The sequence below is a fragment of the Chelonia mydas genome, chromosome 10 (assembly GCF_015237465.2).
Source record: "Chelonia mydas isolate rCheMyd1 chromosome 10, rCheMyd1.pri.v2, whole genome shotgun sequence".
Classification (NCBI taxonomy): Eukaryota; Metazoa; Chordata; order Testudines; family Cheloniidae; genus Chelonia; species Chelonia mydas.
Window position 1 is genome coordinate 75018847 of NC_051250.2, and position 16059 is coordinate 75034905.

The 16059-nt window shown below is 51.0% G+C and overlaps 1 protein-coding gene and 1 non-coding gene across 2 annotated transcripts in view; both read left to right on the top strand.

Moving 5' to 3' along the window:
* Nucleotides 1–763: 763 nt before the first annotated feature.
* On the top strand, nucleotides 764–836 carry TRNAV-CAC. The gene has a single exon. It is a non-coding gene; the product is annotated as a tRNA-Val (tRNA).
* Nucleotides 837–5465: 4629 nt separating this feature from the next.
* SYNM (synemin) overlaps nucleotides 5466–16059 on the top strand; it is a 28359-nt gene continuing 17765 nt past the window's right edge. The window contains exons 1-2 of the mRNA XM_037910240.2: nucleotides 5466–6379; nucleotides 15651–15775. Of these exons, the coding sequence (XP_037766168.1) occupies nucleotides 5594–6379; nucleotides 15651–15775 (911 nt within the window). The 5' untranslated portion in view covers nucleotides 5466–5593. The remainder of the gene's footprint in view (nucleotides 6380–15650; nucleotides 15776–16059) is intronic.

The window sequence follows — 16059 nt, forward strand, 5'->3', positions numbered from 1 at the left end:
CTGCCCTGCCCCCTCCACCCTGGCCCCCACACCCCCCTCCATGCCCCCTGCTGCCCTGCCCCCTCTGCCATGCCCCCTGCTGCCCTGCCCTGCCCCCTTCGCCCTGGCCCCCACACCCCCCTCCATGCCCCCTGCTGCCCTGCTCCCCTCCGCCATGCCCCACACCCCCCTCCAGGCTCCCTGCTGGCCCGGCCCCCTCTGCCTGCCCCCCACACCCCCTCCATGCCCCCTGCTGCCCTTCCCGCTCTGCCTGCGCCCCACACCCCCTCCATGCCCCCTGCTGCCCTTCCCCCTCCGCCATGCCCCCCCCATGCCCCCTGCTGGCCCTGCGCCCTCTGCCATGCCCCCCACACCCCCCTCCATGCCCCCTGCTGCCCTTCCCCCTTCGCCCTGGCCCCCACACCCCCCTCCATGCCCCCCATACCCCCTCCATGCCCCCTCTGCCATGCCCCCCCCACTCCCCTCCATGCCCCCTGCCGCCCTTCCCCCTCCGCCCTGGCCCCCCCCGTTCCCCTCCCCCGCGCTCCTCTCCGCAGGCCCAGCCGGCGTCACGGGGGGAGGCGATAGAGCTCCCCCCACGGGCCTCTCAGACGCGCCCCGCCCCCGCACTCCGCGCGCGCAGCGGGGTCCGGGCCGCGCCCATCAGGGGCGGCCGCTGAGCCTCCCCCGGGCGCCGGAGTCCCTGCGCCGCCGCCGCTCCCAGTGGCCACAGTCCGGCTTCCTCTCACTACAAAGGGGCCGGGCGGGGCCGGCTAGAGAGAGGGTTTCCGTAGTGTAGTGGTTATCACGTTCGCCTCACACGCGAAAGGTCCCCGGTTCGACCCCGGGCGGAAACATCCCGCAAGGGTTTTGCTGCTTTCCTCCCGTTAGTTTTATAAAGGGACAGGAGGAGGAAGTGAAAGGAGGAGAGGCTGTGTGCTATGGGAGAGCTAGTGCCTCTGCGCTTCACAGCCCTCCAGCCACTCTGTCTTTTCTCCTGCCTTCGTTTTCTTGCCCTTGCTCACTAAAGAAACTGACACCAGAGGGCGATTGGTAATTGCAGGATGAAAGACACAGGGTGAAAGACACAGGAGGAAAACCTGGCTCAAAACTCCCCCTGATTGCAATGGGCTCAGGATTTCACCCCTAGGGTATATTCCTGCTTGAGAGGCTGGGGGTAGCGGTTTTTTTGAAGATAGAAGGTAAAAATCTCTAATTTAAAAAAAAAAAAAAAGGGGGGGGGTGGTTTAAAAACCAGAAAGAAATGCACCCTTCATCTGACTTGGTGATTGACAAACTGTCTGTGTTGCGTTTCCCCAAGATGAAGGAAAAGGAAGCTGATCATTTCGTACAATCGCCTGGTGCTCAGCAGCACTGACTGGACAGTAAGGGCTTGATTAAGCATCTGATATTTATTCAAATAATTGTCATTGAGATGTGCTTTGTTTTAGCTGGTATGCAAATGGGATAGGGCCGCCACAGCCCCAGGGTGAAGAGCTAAATATGCAGGCGCCAGTCCTGCAACCTGCTCCAGGCAAGTGGACCCTTGTGCCCACATGAGACCCCATGGTCTGGGTTGGGTTGTGACTGTGTAGATCTCGTTTTAGGACTGGCACCTTTGAGAAGGAATTGCAGAAGGACAACCCCCTCCCCCCCCAATAAAATTGAATATCTACATTATTACAGTAAGCCGTGCTTTTTCTGTCTAGTTATGTTAAAACTGCCAGGATCCAAACATTTTCCCAGTATTACAGGTGTATCCATTTCATTTAAATGCAACAGATGCGGTAATAAGAATGATCGATGCTGAAACAGAACTAAGATTTAGCAGGGATTTGTGATATTACAGTTTGTGGGACCCACTGCAGGGAAACTACAACTGAGACTCAAAAAGCACATGGCCTTCCCTATTACAGAAGGGGCTGACAGGGACATACAGGAGTTGCTTCTTACTGAAGTGGCAGACTGTGGATGGGGTTGTGAGTCCCCCCCCCTCATATTGCTGCTGGACCGGCTGTCATTGATTTCATTTAATTTTACAACTGACTTCAGTGGAGGCAGGATTGGGCCCCAGAAGCAGACTGAGCCATGGATTTCTAAGTGTGTGGCACCGCTTTGGAAAGGGTGAGACTCCAAGCAGCTGCTTGTCTCACTTGTGCTTAAGATCAGCCTCTTCACCTTCTTTGTTGGCAGACTCTGCATGTGCCTCTGCAGCCATGTTAAATGTCAGGAACTAGCACAAAGGTCTGGCTGCACCAAAGACTCTCCAGCAGAGGGTTTATTCTTATTCCATAAAAAAGTTGCTAAAGACTTTATCCCCAAAAGGAAGGGGAATAACTGGGACATCATCAAGATATGGGTAGCCTTCATTTGCAATTTATGGTTGTGTCCAGTCACTGCTAGAGGGAGATGAGACTTTTTCTGTCCTTAAATTATTTCACTACAGCCACTAGCGAGTGCAATTCTGATTGTGTCTGGTGGTTTATGCTATTGTATTGTTGTTGTTTTGCAATTCAGATACTTAAGTATCGGGACTGGCTCTGGGGATACAGACCTTTTTGAGGTCACTAGCTTTGAAACCAGCCCAGGGCTGACACTACTGCATTTCAGTTATTGCCTTTGAAATGAACCTTTGGTCATTTAAAAGTGTTCTACCCCCATTTTACTGCCTGGTAGTTATAGACTGATTTATTTGCAAAATTCCTAGAAGGGAAGAAGTCACCAGAAAAGTCTTGCAGCTACAGACCAAGGAGCATGTCATAATCTCTTTAGCAAATGACCATACAAAGTATAGAAAAATCTAAAGAGGAGAGGTGGAAAAATATATTCACTAGGTATGGAAAGTTACTTAACATTCAGAGCCAGGGAACAAATAGTTCTGTGGTGTGGGGTCAAGAGAGACAAAAAGCTAGGTACCTAATTTCCTGCAGTATAATAATATTAATAAAATAATAATAAAGTATTAATATAGATAGAGCAAATCATTTCAAATACTGTCAATAAGAAAAGATACCAAGAAACTACTGGCATTGCATCTCACATCATCATTAAAGTACAATCCAGAAAGCTCACCTCTCCAGGTCCCCTCTTCCTGGCCAGGATTGCTCCCTGCAGTATATTTGCTATGGTTTGTATTAAATGTCTCAGGTAATTGGCATAATAGAAATAAGAGATGGGAAAATCCTGTTAGACCACTGAAATCCATCCCCTTGTTAATGAAGGATGGTTTTCCTGATAGAGGTGTAGCAGATATTAAACTGGTACTAGATTTTTAGACAAAAGGCCATGAAGAAGCAGCTACTATTAAGTAGCTAGGTTTACTTGGTCTTGTCACAGCACAGAGGCTTGGACTTGATGGCTTCTTGAGGTCCTTGCCAGCCCTGCATTTCTATGATTAGTACATTTCAACTTCATTTTTACTTCTGACAAAGCAAATCTGCAAAGCCTGAATTTGTTGACCTATTTTGGTCAGGGCCAAATCCTGACATCCTTACTCTCTGATTTTATTTAGTGTTTACTCAGGCAAAAATGTATTTAGCGAGAACTAAGGACTGAGTGAGGACTAAGTAAGTGGGCAAGATTTGGCCCTGCTTGTTGGTGGGAGATGTGGAGGAGATGTGTTGCTGACTCAGCTCTTCAGGCTGCCGGGGTGGGCAACAGAGAAGTATCTCTGCCATCCTGGAAGAGGGTATAGGGCTGTGTGCAGTGGCAAATTAGCCACTGGGCCAATGGGGCCATGCGTAGGGCCCTTGGCCTATTGGGATGCCCCTGTGCACTGACCCTGCTCCCCAGCTGGAGCGTTGGGTGGGCAGAGCAGGGCAAGCCCCTGCACTCTGACTCACTCCCCGGCAGGAGAGCGGGGCAAGGTCCTGCACCCCGACCCCATTTCCCCAGCAGGAGTGTGGTGGTGGGGAGAGCAAGGGGACTGCAGGAAGAAGGGGTGGGGAGGGGCCCCCACTTGCTCTGGTCCAGGGGCCCCACAAAACTCTAATCTGATCCTGGCTGTGTGCTTCCTGTCCCCATGCTTCTGAGGCATTGTCTGAAATGCAGTCAGTTCTTGCTAGCTTGTCTTTTTCTGGTGGCTGTGTATGGTCTGTCATAGTTCAGGGCAACTGCACCTGTATTCCTGCTCTGTGCAAGGGCACCTACTCTAGGCTCACAGCTCCTCAGCCATCACATCTCCCTACCTCCTGACCAGGGTTTTTCCAGGCTGCAGTTTCCTGCCCACACTGTGATATTCCCGGCAAGCCAGACTTCCCAGACAGGTCAGTGTCTGTGCTATGCTTTCTCTCCAGAGGTTCTGAACAGCATAATTACCTGCAGTTATAAATTACTACACAGCTCTCCATAACCAAGCACATTTATTCTTAAGGTGAAAGCATTACAAAGAAAACATATTAAAAATAATAAAAGAACTTACATACAATTCCAACCTCAGGCTCTGGTAGCTATCAGACCCTCCAAAACCCACAACTGGGTTTCCCCAGTATCAATATTGTCTCAGATTCAGAACCAGAACCAGAAGTTCAGTCTTTCCTTTATACATCTTGGGCGTTTGATCTTGGTCTCATGTAACAGGTGATCAGCTGACAATGGCAGAGCATAGTTTCAAAAGGTTCGATTTTTTATTTGCATACGCCACCCTAGATATTCCTCAGGAAAACCATTTAACAATTTTTGGTCCAAAATTCCATTCGTGTCTGGCACATTGTTTAATATAGTCCTTTGAACCCCCAGGTCTCACATCTGTCACCTCTCCCCATTCCAGAAGATACATACAATTCCGGTCAATTTGGAGCCTGATCCAATGTATGTTCATGTCAATGAAAGGACTCCTACTGATTTCAGCAAACACTGGACCAAGTCCATACACCTGTGCAAAGTGCTGCAGCAGGTAGAGGAGAACCAGGCCCAGTAGAAACAATGGTTCGAGGTTAATTAAGGATACAGGGAAAGTCATTTGGGTTCCCTTAGCTGTGTATTTCCACACTTTCAAAACTTACAAAAATCATTTTGAGAGCCAGTTATTATTATTAATTTTTATTATTTAAATAAATTAAACCTAGTCCGGATGCAGGGACAGTAGCTGATCACAAACTAACCAAATATCCAATGGAAGGACAGAATTAGAGGCCTATGGAGAAGCAGAAGAAAGTTTTTCACAACAGCTAGGGATGGGGAGGGCTTGGTGTCCTACCAGGAGCCTTGCACTTGGATTCCAATGTATTCATTTCTTAGCTGCCCCACTGTATTTTGGGACCCTTCCCAAAGGGATCAGGGTTTTGCCCGATCAGCTCTTAACCCCACTTTACCCAGCTTTAAAAACAAACCAAAACTGGGAACGGTGGGGAACAACACTTCTCTCCAAGCTGGACTGGGCCGGGCGGCTCCGGCAGGGGGCGTTGTTTTGCTGCCGCTCAGAGGAGCCGGCGATTGGCTCCCCAGCCCCGGAGCCCACGCCAGCCCCAGCCCCGTGTGGGAGTCGCCGCTGTCCAGCCGTGAGTCCGACGCCGACCTAGGGCGGGGGCACAGCCGGAGCTATGAGCTGCCGCCCGCAGCCCGCAGCCCAGTGACACCGCTGCAGGGGCGAGCGCAGCCCCCGACGCCGGGCACGATGCTGCGCTACCGGGGGGAGGAGTGGGACGAGAAGACCCAGCTGCGGGAGCTCAACTCCCGGCTGCGGCTCTACGTGTCCCGGGTGCGGGAGCTGGAGCAGGAGAACCGGCTGCTGGCCCAGGAGGTGGCCGAGCTGCAGCAGCAGGAGCTGGCCGGGCTGCGGGGCCCCCAGCAGGAGGTGGCCGAGCTGCGGGGGCGCGTGGCCGAGCTGAGCCGGGCCAAGCGGGAAGCGGAGCTGGAGCGGGACGGGCTGCGGCAGGAGCTGGGGCAGCTGGAGCTCCTGGGCGCCGAGGTGCTGCAGCTGCGGCGCCGCCTGGCGCCCGAGCTGGCCGGGCAGCGGCAGCTGCTGGAGCGGCTGTGGGGCGAGTGCGCCGCCCTGGAGGAGCTGCTGCAGGGGCTGCGGGCCGAGCACGGCCGGCTGCTGGAGCGGCGGCGGCGGGAGGCGGGCGAGGTGCGGGCGCTGCGGCTGGACCTGGCCGCGCTGCCGCCGCCGGCGGCCGGGCTCAGCCTGGAGCAGCTGGAGGAGACCTACGAGCTGGTGCTGGGCCAGGCCTGCCGGGAGAGCCTGCTCCGCTACCAGGGCCAGCTCCGCGCGCTGCAGGAGCGGGAGGCGCGGCTGGGCCGGGAGAGCCTGGAGCAGCTGCGGGCCGAGGGCGCGCGGTGCCGCCTGCAGCTGGAGGAGCTGCAGCGCCAGGGCCAGCAGCTGGGCGGCCTGGGCCGGCGGCTGGAGGACGAGCTGCTGGCGCTGCAGGAGCTGCACGGCGCCGAGGCGGACGAGTACCAGGTGGGTGAGGGCTGCCCAGGCGCGGCGTGGGGGAGGAAGCGGGACGGGGCGCCCCGCTGGGCTCTGGCCCGGCCCCGCGCACCGGGGGGGACACGGCCGAGCAGGGCTCCGGGGCGGGCGCGCTGCAAACCGCGACTCCGGCTGAAACGAGCCCTGCCGGAGGTCGGGGCCGCCCCCGCCGGTGCGTGTCCCAGCGCGGAGCTCCGCCTGGGCGTGGCGGGTGCTGCGCTGGGTCCTCCGCTGCCGCGGGAGGCAAATTAGGTGGATTTCTCCCCTCGCCTCCGCGTCTGACTCCCCCGAAGGTTTGTTCTCTTCTCTGGGATCTACGCGTGTCTCGGCTTCTCTTCCCACTTCCTGCCTCTTCCCCACACCCTCTGGGGGCCCTCTCCCCTGTCCCAGAGTCTCTTTCCCCACCGCCTCTGGGGACCACTCTCCCTTCCTCCCCCACAACTATCCCACCTTTCCTAGAGCATCCTTCCCTGCCTCCCCGTGCCCCCTCTCTTCCCCACTATCCCCCCTTTCCGAGAGTCCCCCCCCCCATACCCTGAGCTCCTCCCTTCCTTGGGTCCCAAATTTTGTGCCTTTTGCCTATGGCGGGATTTACACTTTACGCTGCCCTAGGCACAGCATCTTCAGGCCCCCCCCCCCCCCGCTGACCTTCACCTTGCACCCAGTTTTAGAGAGGCAAGGCACCCCTAGAATGCTGGTGCCCCTAGGCACATGTCTAATTGGAAATCTGACCCTGCTTTCCTCTGGATTCCCTCTGGGGGTGTCTCCTCTCCTCTGCATCTGTCCTAACCCTTCGTCCTCTTTTTGCACCCCTTCCTAGGATCCTTCTTTCCCCCAGTCTTTCCTCTTGACTCTGTCAACTCCCTCTGTCTGCCCCCCTTTCCTTTTCTGCCCACAGGAACTGTGCTCTCAGTCACCCCTGCTGTCTCCACACTGTGCAATGGCTTGCTGGCCCACACTATAACCCTGCTCCACCAGCTGCCTCCCTTCCCTGCCCATACATCCTTCCCTACCTCTGATCCCTCACCTGTGCTCCTGCTCCTGACACCCTTCCTGCCCTCTGCCTTAGCTTGCACTACCCCGGCTCCCTCTCTCCTACCCCATTTCTCATGCACCAGCTGCTTGCACCCAACTCCTTGGCTCCCTCCTATTGGGCACCTGGTCACACTCTGCCTTTCCCTAGCACCACCTCTTCTGGGACTGTGGCTGTCCTCCGGTTGGGGGAGGAGGCAGCCAGCAAGGAGAGAAGCCTGTTGCATTAAAGGGCAGGCCTCGGAGGGGCCACTTCTGGCAGGACGAGACAAACTCAGATTCCCTTCCAAAACCTTGGGCAGTGTTAGGACCTCTGGCTGGGGAAGCTGTGATAGTGAACAGGGAGGTGATGACTCTTAACACATCCTCTTCGTGAGTGGTGTACCGCTCCCACTTTGCCCTGAACAGGCACACTGAGCTGCGGAGTCGGTGTTGGGTGAGATCAAACCCAGCCACCTAACCTGAGTCCCCTTGCCAGCTCGCCATAAGCACGCTGAGGAACGAAGCAAGCCCTGGGAATGGGTGAAGTGAGCCGCAGGGTCATGGGATGCAGTGTTCGGGGGACAGGCCTACAGAGCTCTCTTTCCAGCACATGGCAGGCGGTGCTTAAAATGGTCAAAACATGAATGTGTGTATGTGGGTGACTCACTTCTACCTGCTCCGTCCCCCCCCCCCCCAACTCCCACCATCAATTCTGTCCCCTCCAGCCTCCCCTCTGCTCTTCCTGAAGCTCCTGCGGTTCTTCACCCCCCTTGGCCTGGTTGGAGCCAGGGGGGGTGGGAGGGCAGCTGCAGGAGGATCCTTTTCCCCACTTCAAGGCCTGGAGTACCAGGGAGGGCTGGGGGTGGGAGCTGCAGTTCTCCACCCACTCCTCCTGTGAGGATCCTGTTAGGAAGGGAGAGAGTGCGGCCTACCTCCTGGAGTGGAAAGCCGGTGGGCCGGCCTATATTCCACCCTGGCCCCGAGGCCTGCCAGGGATATCAGTTGGTGGCTCCTTCACGGGGCCGTGAGCACGGGCGTGTACTTGGCGCGGTTCACCCCAATCCCGGACACCTGCCCCTTTTGTGGCGTGAGGGAAACCGTGGTGCACGTATACCTGGAGTGCGCCAGGCTGCAGCCCCTATTCCGGCTCCTCACAAATGTTTTGTTAAGCTTTTGGTTGCTCTTTTCCCCTCGCCTCCTTATCTATGCACTTCCCATCTGTGGCCCCACTAAGTCACGGGACCTCCTGGTCAGCCTCCTCCTGGCCCTGGCTAAAGTGGCCATCTATAAAACCAGGGTGAGGAGGTTGGCCGATGGAGTCTCCTGTGACTGTGGGGCCTATTTCTGATCCTCCGTCCGTTCACGTATCCAGGCAGAGTTCCTCTGGGCAGTGTCCACTGACTCCCTTGACGCCTTCGAGGAGCAGTGGGCACTGTCCGGGTTCTCTGCTCGGTGTCCCTGTCCAGTTCTCTTCGTTCGACCCTTTGACCGCACTCCTGTCCCTGTTGTTCATTAGTTGTCCCCCATAATTATTTGGTTTTCCAGGTCCCGTGGACCCCCCTCTTAGGCTGGGGGAGGATCCTTTAGCATCCTTTAGCACTTCCTGGATCCCAATAAGGCCTGGCGTGGAAAGCAGCCAGACAGAGGTACTTTTCCCTAGGCAGAGCTGAAATGTGTACCCCTCAGTAACCGAAGGCTCGAGTTGTAAAAGTTTTCTTTGGTGGGTCTGCGACAGAGCGCACTTTAAAGCACTGATGCCAAGTATCTGGTGATGGAAGTTGGCCCTTGGGACAGGTGAAGTGAGTCCTGCCATTTTCCTGCCCACCACAGTCAGTGATGTCCTGCACTCCCCTCTTGCTAGAACAGTTTTCTACTCATGGTCTTGAGCCGGGAGGATTCAGACCCCAGTATGGTTAACTGAGCCCTCCATTTTTCTATAGCAGAGAGACTGGTTACCATGGTATTGACTGGGGTCAGGTTTTTTTGGGGGGGGGGAGCTGAGGATGGAATGAGGCCTTAAATAGAGGTGTCTGCTCTGTGTGGACATTAAAATGCCATTGTGTTTTACAATAGCAAATTGCCACTGTACTTTTGGCCAAGATTGTACTTTTGGCCACTGTTCTGCAGTATGCCAGTTATAAAGCACCCCATGTGCATGGATAGATCAGCATATGCTGGGAAATCAAAATATCAAAGGTTAGGGTTGGAGAAGACATATTAGATCATCCAGTCCATCAATCCACTATGCAGATCAGAAAACAGTTTTGCTCTCCATTTCCTCAGGGCAGCATTTCTTTTGTTCTTCATCAGACCTTTTATTAACACTCTGCTAGATCTCTTTGTCTGTCTGCAGCTCTCCTGTTAATGATCACATTGTGTGTAAGGGCATGTCTAGCATGGGAGATTATGGAGATATTGCACATTGTGAGGGGACTAGAGAGCGGTTGCTCTGTGTCTGGATTTTAAATTGCTAGCTTGTTTGCAAGTTGCTATGAATGGAGACTGATCAATTCAAAACAAAACACAGCAAACAGCAGAGCTTTTACACTTAACTTGAAATATTCTGGTCTTTGAGAGTTTAAGTCATTCTCCTTTTAAACATGCATTTAAATATTTTTCAAAGCAGTGTATGGAGGTTTTTATCTGTGAATCTCTGATTTTAATAATAGTCCTGCAACTAAAACCAGGTGAAAGTGTAGAGAATAACAATGCTTTTATCAGGAGTTTCCTGTGGCTCAATGTTTTGTTTTTATTTTGATAGGAGTAAAAATTATATAACCTTATATTTCTTCCACCTGAATGTCATAAATTCCTTCATTCCTAAAAATACATTATCTTTAGAGCCATGTTATAAACTGGTGACATTAGAAATTGATGATGGAAAAACTGATTGATCCTTAACAATAATGGGTCAAATTAAAACAGCACCATATTCCAAGAGTCATCCTCCCCCCCCTCCCCACTTTTTATCATTTACAGCTCAGTACCAAAAGTTTTTCTCCTGCAGTTTCAAGAATGGCTACTGCTTTTCTGTAACTCAACCAGAAAAGATATTTTTGTACCAGTGTCATCTCCATATTAGGGTTGCAAATTTGGTTGGATGTATTCCTGGAGGTGTCATCAAATGCCATCTTTAATTAAAGATTAATCTTTAATTCATGGATACTCCAGGACAATCCTGGAGGGCTGAAACCCTACTCCATATATGTTTATATTTTGCTGAGGATTAGTGGGGAAAGGTGACTGCAGGTATTCCGGAGAGTGAGTCAACTTTAAAAATCTTACAGGATTGGCAGCACCGAAGAGAAACAGGTTAAAAATGCCAGTTAATAGAAAAATCAAAATTACCATGTGGCTGCTAGCTGTGCTGTTGTACTTAGGATGAAATGTTATTTTGTAAATTAAAATCGGCCCAGTTTGAGGTGTGTTAAACAATATCTTACTGTTACCTTAAAATGAGTTATGATAAGCAACCCAAACTGCTTTAGCCCCCAAAATGAAAACGCATTAGCTGACATAGTTGCATATACACCTATATTATATCGAAGCATCTGTAAAAGTGGCCTCATAAGGGTCCATGTGTATTGCCTCTCAGTGATACCGTGGCAGGGTGGACTTACCGCTGGCATGCCACCTTATGGCTGGGCATGGTGTAGTAGGCTTTGCTTCCCTGCCGAAGCGGCTCCGGCCCTGCAGTGGTCTGCCTTTTCTCATAGCTCAGCCCTCCATCCAGGCCATTTACTGCCCCCAACCCTGCACCGCTAGGTGCCAGGGGGGTCCAACAAATAGAAGTCCAGTGTCCTTACATCAGATCTTCAGCCCCCAGCTTTGGGTCCCGTGGTCCTTAAACTCTGTCATCTCAGGACTTTAAGGAGTCCTTACCCCTTATATCAGGGGCTTCATGCCACCTTCCCCTGGCCCTTCCTCTCCTCTGGGTTCCAGCTCAGGGACACGGTAGTGAGCAGGCAAGCACTGTCTATTCAGACCTGCTCCCTGCTAACTCTCTGGGCTTTTTCTTCCCTCAGCAGGCATTTGCCACAGCCTGTTCCTGGGCCCAATGTATACCTGTATTCTTATCAGCCTTCACAACCTGTCTTCCCAGGCTGCACCATGTCTCAACGTTCATCCTTCTTTCAGGGCAGGGGCTTGCAGGGCTCCCCCCGGTGTCCCCTAACAAATCCCAGATGAAAATGTAAACAAACCATTTTTGCCCTCCTCACAATTGAACTTTAATCCTTCTTAGCTTTCCCCTCTGCTCTGCTTCTCAGTTCAACATCTCCTTGGGCTTTCTCCCCAGAGGTCCAGATCCTGCCATTTATCACGGACCACCACTAGTGTCCACCCCACTGGCATCTCCTGGCCAGTTGCTGGAGTTCTCTGCTCAGGAGGAGGAACCCAGTGCCAACTCTTTCCTTGGGCTTTTTCCCTCTACTCCCCTCGAGTCCTTCCTTGGCTCAGCAGGTCTCTTCCTGCTTTCTATCCACCACTGTACTGCTGAGAAGGGGACTGTGTAGAATTCTTTCACACTCTCCCCACTGGCTTATCTGGGCTTCTTCCCATCCATGCTTCATCTTTAATGGGGCTGCCCCACCCTGTAGTTGCCACCAGGTGCTCTAATTGAGCTCTCCAGCTTCAGTTAACCCTTTCAGTGCCAGTGTGGGGAATCTACGCTCCGCCATCTGTGTCATGTTAAACTTCCCAGTTAACAATTAAAGAAGATTTTTATGCAAACTATGCAAACTCAACCTGGTTTTTTCAAGGCAGGACGTGGGGAAAAGGTGATCTCTCATTCATATTTGTCATGAAAAAATATAAAATGGGGGAAAGCAAGCATTTTAGGTTTTCTACTCTTGCTCAATTTATCCTGACATAATTTCTTGTACAGGAGAGAAGATACTTAGTTAAGCTTTTGAAGTCATGTCTAAAAACCAGTTATTGGCTGCTTGTTTATTTAAAAGTGATGTCACTCACAGATATATGCTTTTTTTTTTAATATGAGTGATTATGGTAGGCATTTCCTCTACAGCTGTTGTAGCAAGGGGATTTATTAATATTTTCCATATATTATCCACTCTTTCTGTGTGGCCATCCTTGTCTCCTCCAGGGCTCCCTATCCTCCGTAAAGCTTTCAGTGCTGATAGACTATTCTGCAAATAAATTTTATTACCTAACTGGACTGGCCAAGCACTAGCACAAATCCTGCATTGGGCCTGGTGGGCCAATGGATGGCTCAGAAGGACTCTCAGGTTTCTGTGGCCCTAATAGCATGCTGTGACGATATTTATGGGGAAAATCCCATTGACTTCAATGGCAGATTCACATACAGTGCGATAGCAGGAGAGGGCCCTATATTTTTAGAATGCAGAAAAGACCCTGGCTTTCATCCTGCTCCGCTGAAGCCAACTGGACATTTGCCACCAACTTCACTAGGCTTAGGACTGCCTCCTGTATCTGTTCCATGGTGCTGTGAGCTCCAAAGGAGAGGAAAACAGCCTCTTGTTGAATTAACATTTAACACAAATCTGTCACACTGAATTCCTGTACCAATTTCCAGCCAGCCGAGGGCTGGGTGTCCTCTTTTTCTTTTTCTCCCATTAAGCTGCTAAGTGGCCGTGGAGTTTGTAAAAGATGCCAGACCAAGAGTGCTGGAGACTGAAGTCCTTTCTTTATTCGCAGAACAAGTACAGTTTGGGCAGCACGAGTGCAGTCTTTCTCCCACTGCCCTGCTAACGTTTCTCATCCCTGACTAGAAGGAACCACCTTAAGGGTGTGAGAATTAGTCGCCTTCAGTGCTTGAGTGGAGTCCAGTGACTTTTCCTCTTCTCTTTACATAACAGAGCGGTGACCTTCCAAGACATGGGTGCTGCTACTTTACCAGCAATACCAGGAAAGACCTTTGAGATTGTTAGAGTGAACCAAGTTAGCTCAGCATGTATAAAGGCCAAGAAAACATAAGGCAATTTAAGGATTATTTTTTGGGACTAATGTAATAATTACCCTTCCTTAAGGCTTGGTCTACACTAGAGCTTACTTCAGTATAATTTATGTAGCTCAAAGGCGTGAATAATCCACGTCCCTTTGCGACGTAAATTACACTGACATTGGTGTGGACAGGGCTATGTCAGTGGGAGAGCTACTGCCTCTCGTGGAGGTGGATGTGTTATGAGCTCTCTCCCGTCAGCACAGAGCGTCTTCACCAGACATGCTACAATGGTGCAGCTGCAGCAGTTCTAGTGCAGAGTAGCCCTCAGTTTAACACGCAAATGTTCCAGCTGTCATGCTCTGCAGTCTCAGGTGGCCATGCATTATAATCGTCATAACTGATAGGGAAGGATGTAATTCCGTCAAGGAATTCCAGTGACAGAAGATCTGTTTTTCTCCAGAACATGTAATGATGTCCTTGGCTATTTGCTTTTGGTACAGTTCATGGCTAGCTGTTCCTCTGACCCCCTCTGTGAGTTGGTCTAAAGGGATCCTCTCTGTGGCTTTAGGCCTCTAGTCCTCCTCTCCCTGGGGTGGAAGCTTGCAATTCTCCCACTCTTAGACCTTGGCATGAGGCTAGAGTCCCTTGCATATCAACCATGATTCTGCAGCAGGCCTGATGGGATTCGAGCCCTGAAATTCTTCCCTTTGGGAGCTGTGACCAATATGTGAATACAGGGAGATTAAACAGCCTTTTCAGAACAAAGTATTGTTTAATTTGAACAGAAGGAATGCAGCCTCAAAAGAGGAAAGGGGTATTAATACAACAAAGACTCTACTGTTTGACCTAAAATTTAGGTAAGCTCATCTTATCCAGACACCCCCACTTCTAGAGCTTGGGAGACAGTGTGCACCCCTTTGGATTACCATATTTCAGGTTCCCCAAAAGAGGATACCGCTGCAGTTTGGGGGTGAGCTGGAGGGGGAGTACAGTTAGGGATGCTGGAGTGACTGCCTGCAGCGGGGGAATGGACCAATCAGCTGCGGATGCAGGGGAGGGACCAATCGGGAAGCAGACCAATCTGGGCTCTTTCTGAGCGGCAATGTCTGTTCTGCAGAAATCCTGGACATTGCCTGTTATTTGAAAAATCCACCCAGACAGAGGATGGAGCCTCTTCAAGTGTTGCCCTTTTTATCCTCCTCAAAGTCCCTTGTCTGTTCCAGGCCTCCTGAACCTGGCCAAACAAGTTTATGCACCCTACCCTGGTGGATGGGGGCAGGATAGACTTCACAGCAGTTACTCCCTTGTCTTTTAACGATTGGTAAATGGGAGACTATATCTGAGATTTTTGTCTGCTTTCCTGTCTATATGCTGTCTGCTCCTGATGGAATTAATGCTTTTGTAATTGCTACAGTCCCCCTTTGTGGATGGTCACCAGACTGCTGATTGGACCCAAGCCTTTGGATCATACATGCTTCCAAGCCCACTAGGTCTGGGCAGTGTCCAGGCACTGTCTCTTGGTCTGGCCTCTCATGTACACTCGCAAGGTGCAGACCCCCTGTCTGGAACCCCTCGATGGGAAGATGGGACTCTAGCTACCCTGAGCCCCAAGACCTATGCTCATCCTCAGTGAGCATTCAGAATGCTGCTCAGTTAAACTCCTCAACATGAAAATGAGTGACCACTGGCCTATTCCCAGAGGCCAGAACTGTACCTGGAACCATCACCCATAGGTCCAAACATCCCCAGACATTGGAATCTCAAACTCATGACTTGGGTCCACACATCTGTGGTCTCCTGAAAGGTTAACAGACAGTTGCAACCAAGTCGGATTCTATTCAGGTTGTCATGTTGCATCGTTCACCATTGTATTCGAGCATTTCAGATGTGTTTAAATGGAAAGGGGTGTGTGTGTTTATTCCAGTGTTGAATCTGGCTTTTAATGTGCCACATACCAAATTTATAATAGGGTGCTTTTTGCTTGCCTGCATAAATGGTGACCTGTGTGTGTGTGTGGAGGGTGGGGGGGCAGCTAGATGGGATTTTGTTTAAATATTTGAAAACAATTTAGCCAGATGTAACTGACACATCCTAGCATGAATAATCTATTCCAGTAATAGTATCTCGTGAACCATATGCCAGTGAAGTCTGAGAGTAGGTTTATTTATTTTTTTCTGTAAAGCTGAGCTGCTAGTGCATGTTGCTTTAATACTTTTTAAGATTTTTATCTTGGTGTTTGTAGTAAAGCTGGAAAATTATTATAAGCACAAGTATGAAAGTGTAAAGTCAAATTCTTCAAAACTAATAGGAAGTATTTCTGTTTAGAGGGTAATTGACGCCCTAGAAGACGAAAAGCAATTCCTGACTGTGTCCATCATGGATTACCTAAAGGACTACAATGAACTAATGCAGGTGAAAGTGGGACTCAGCCTTGAAGTTGAAACTTACAGGTAAGGATTATAACTGCAATGGGTAGTACCATCAGGAGATGTTTTAAATTACTCATTACAACTCAGACCTGTGAACTACACTGGCCTTTTCCATCTTTAGGGTATAATAGTGCATCAGCTTTTTAAAAGGAAGACACTTGCCCATAAACTCTTCAGATTTCTTCTCCTCCCAGTGCACATGCATAATTCCCATTAGAGTGGGGTCTCTGGACTTCTGGGTTCAGTGCTCGGCTCGCTATTGGCTTACTGTGTGATCTGGGTCAAGTAACTTAACCTCCCTATGC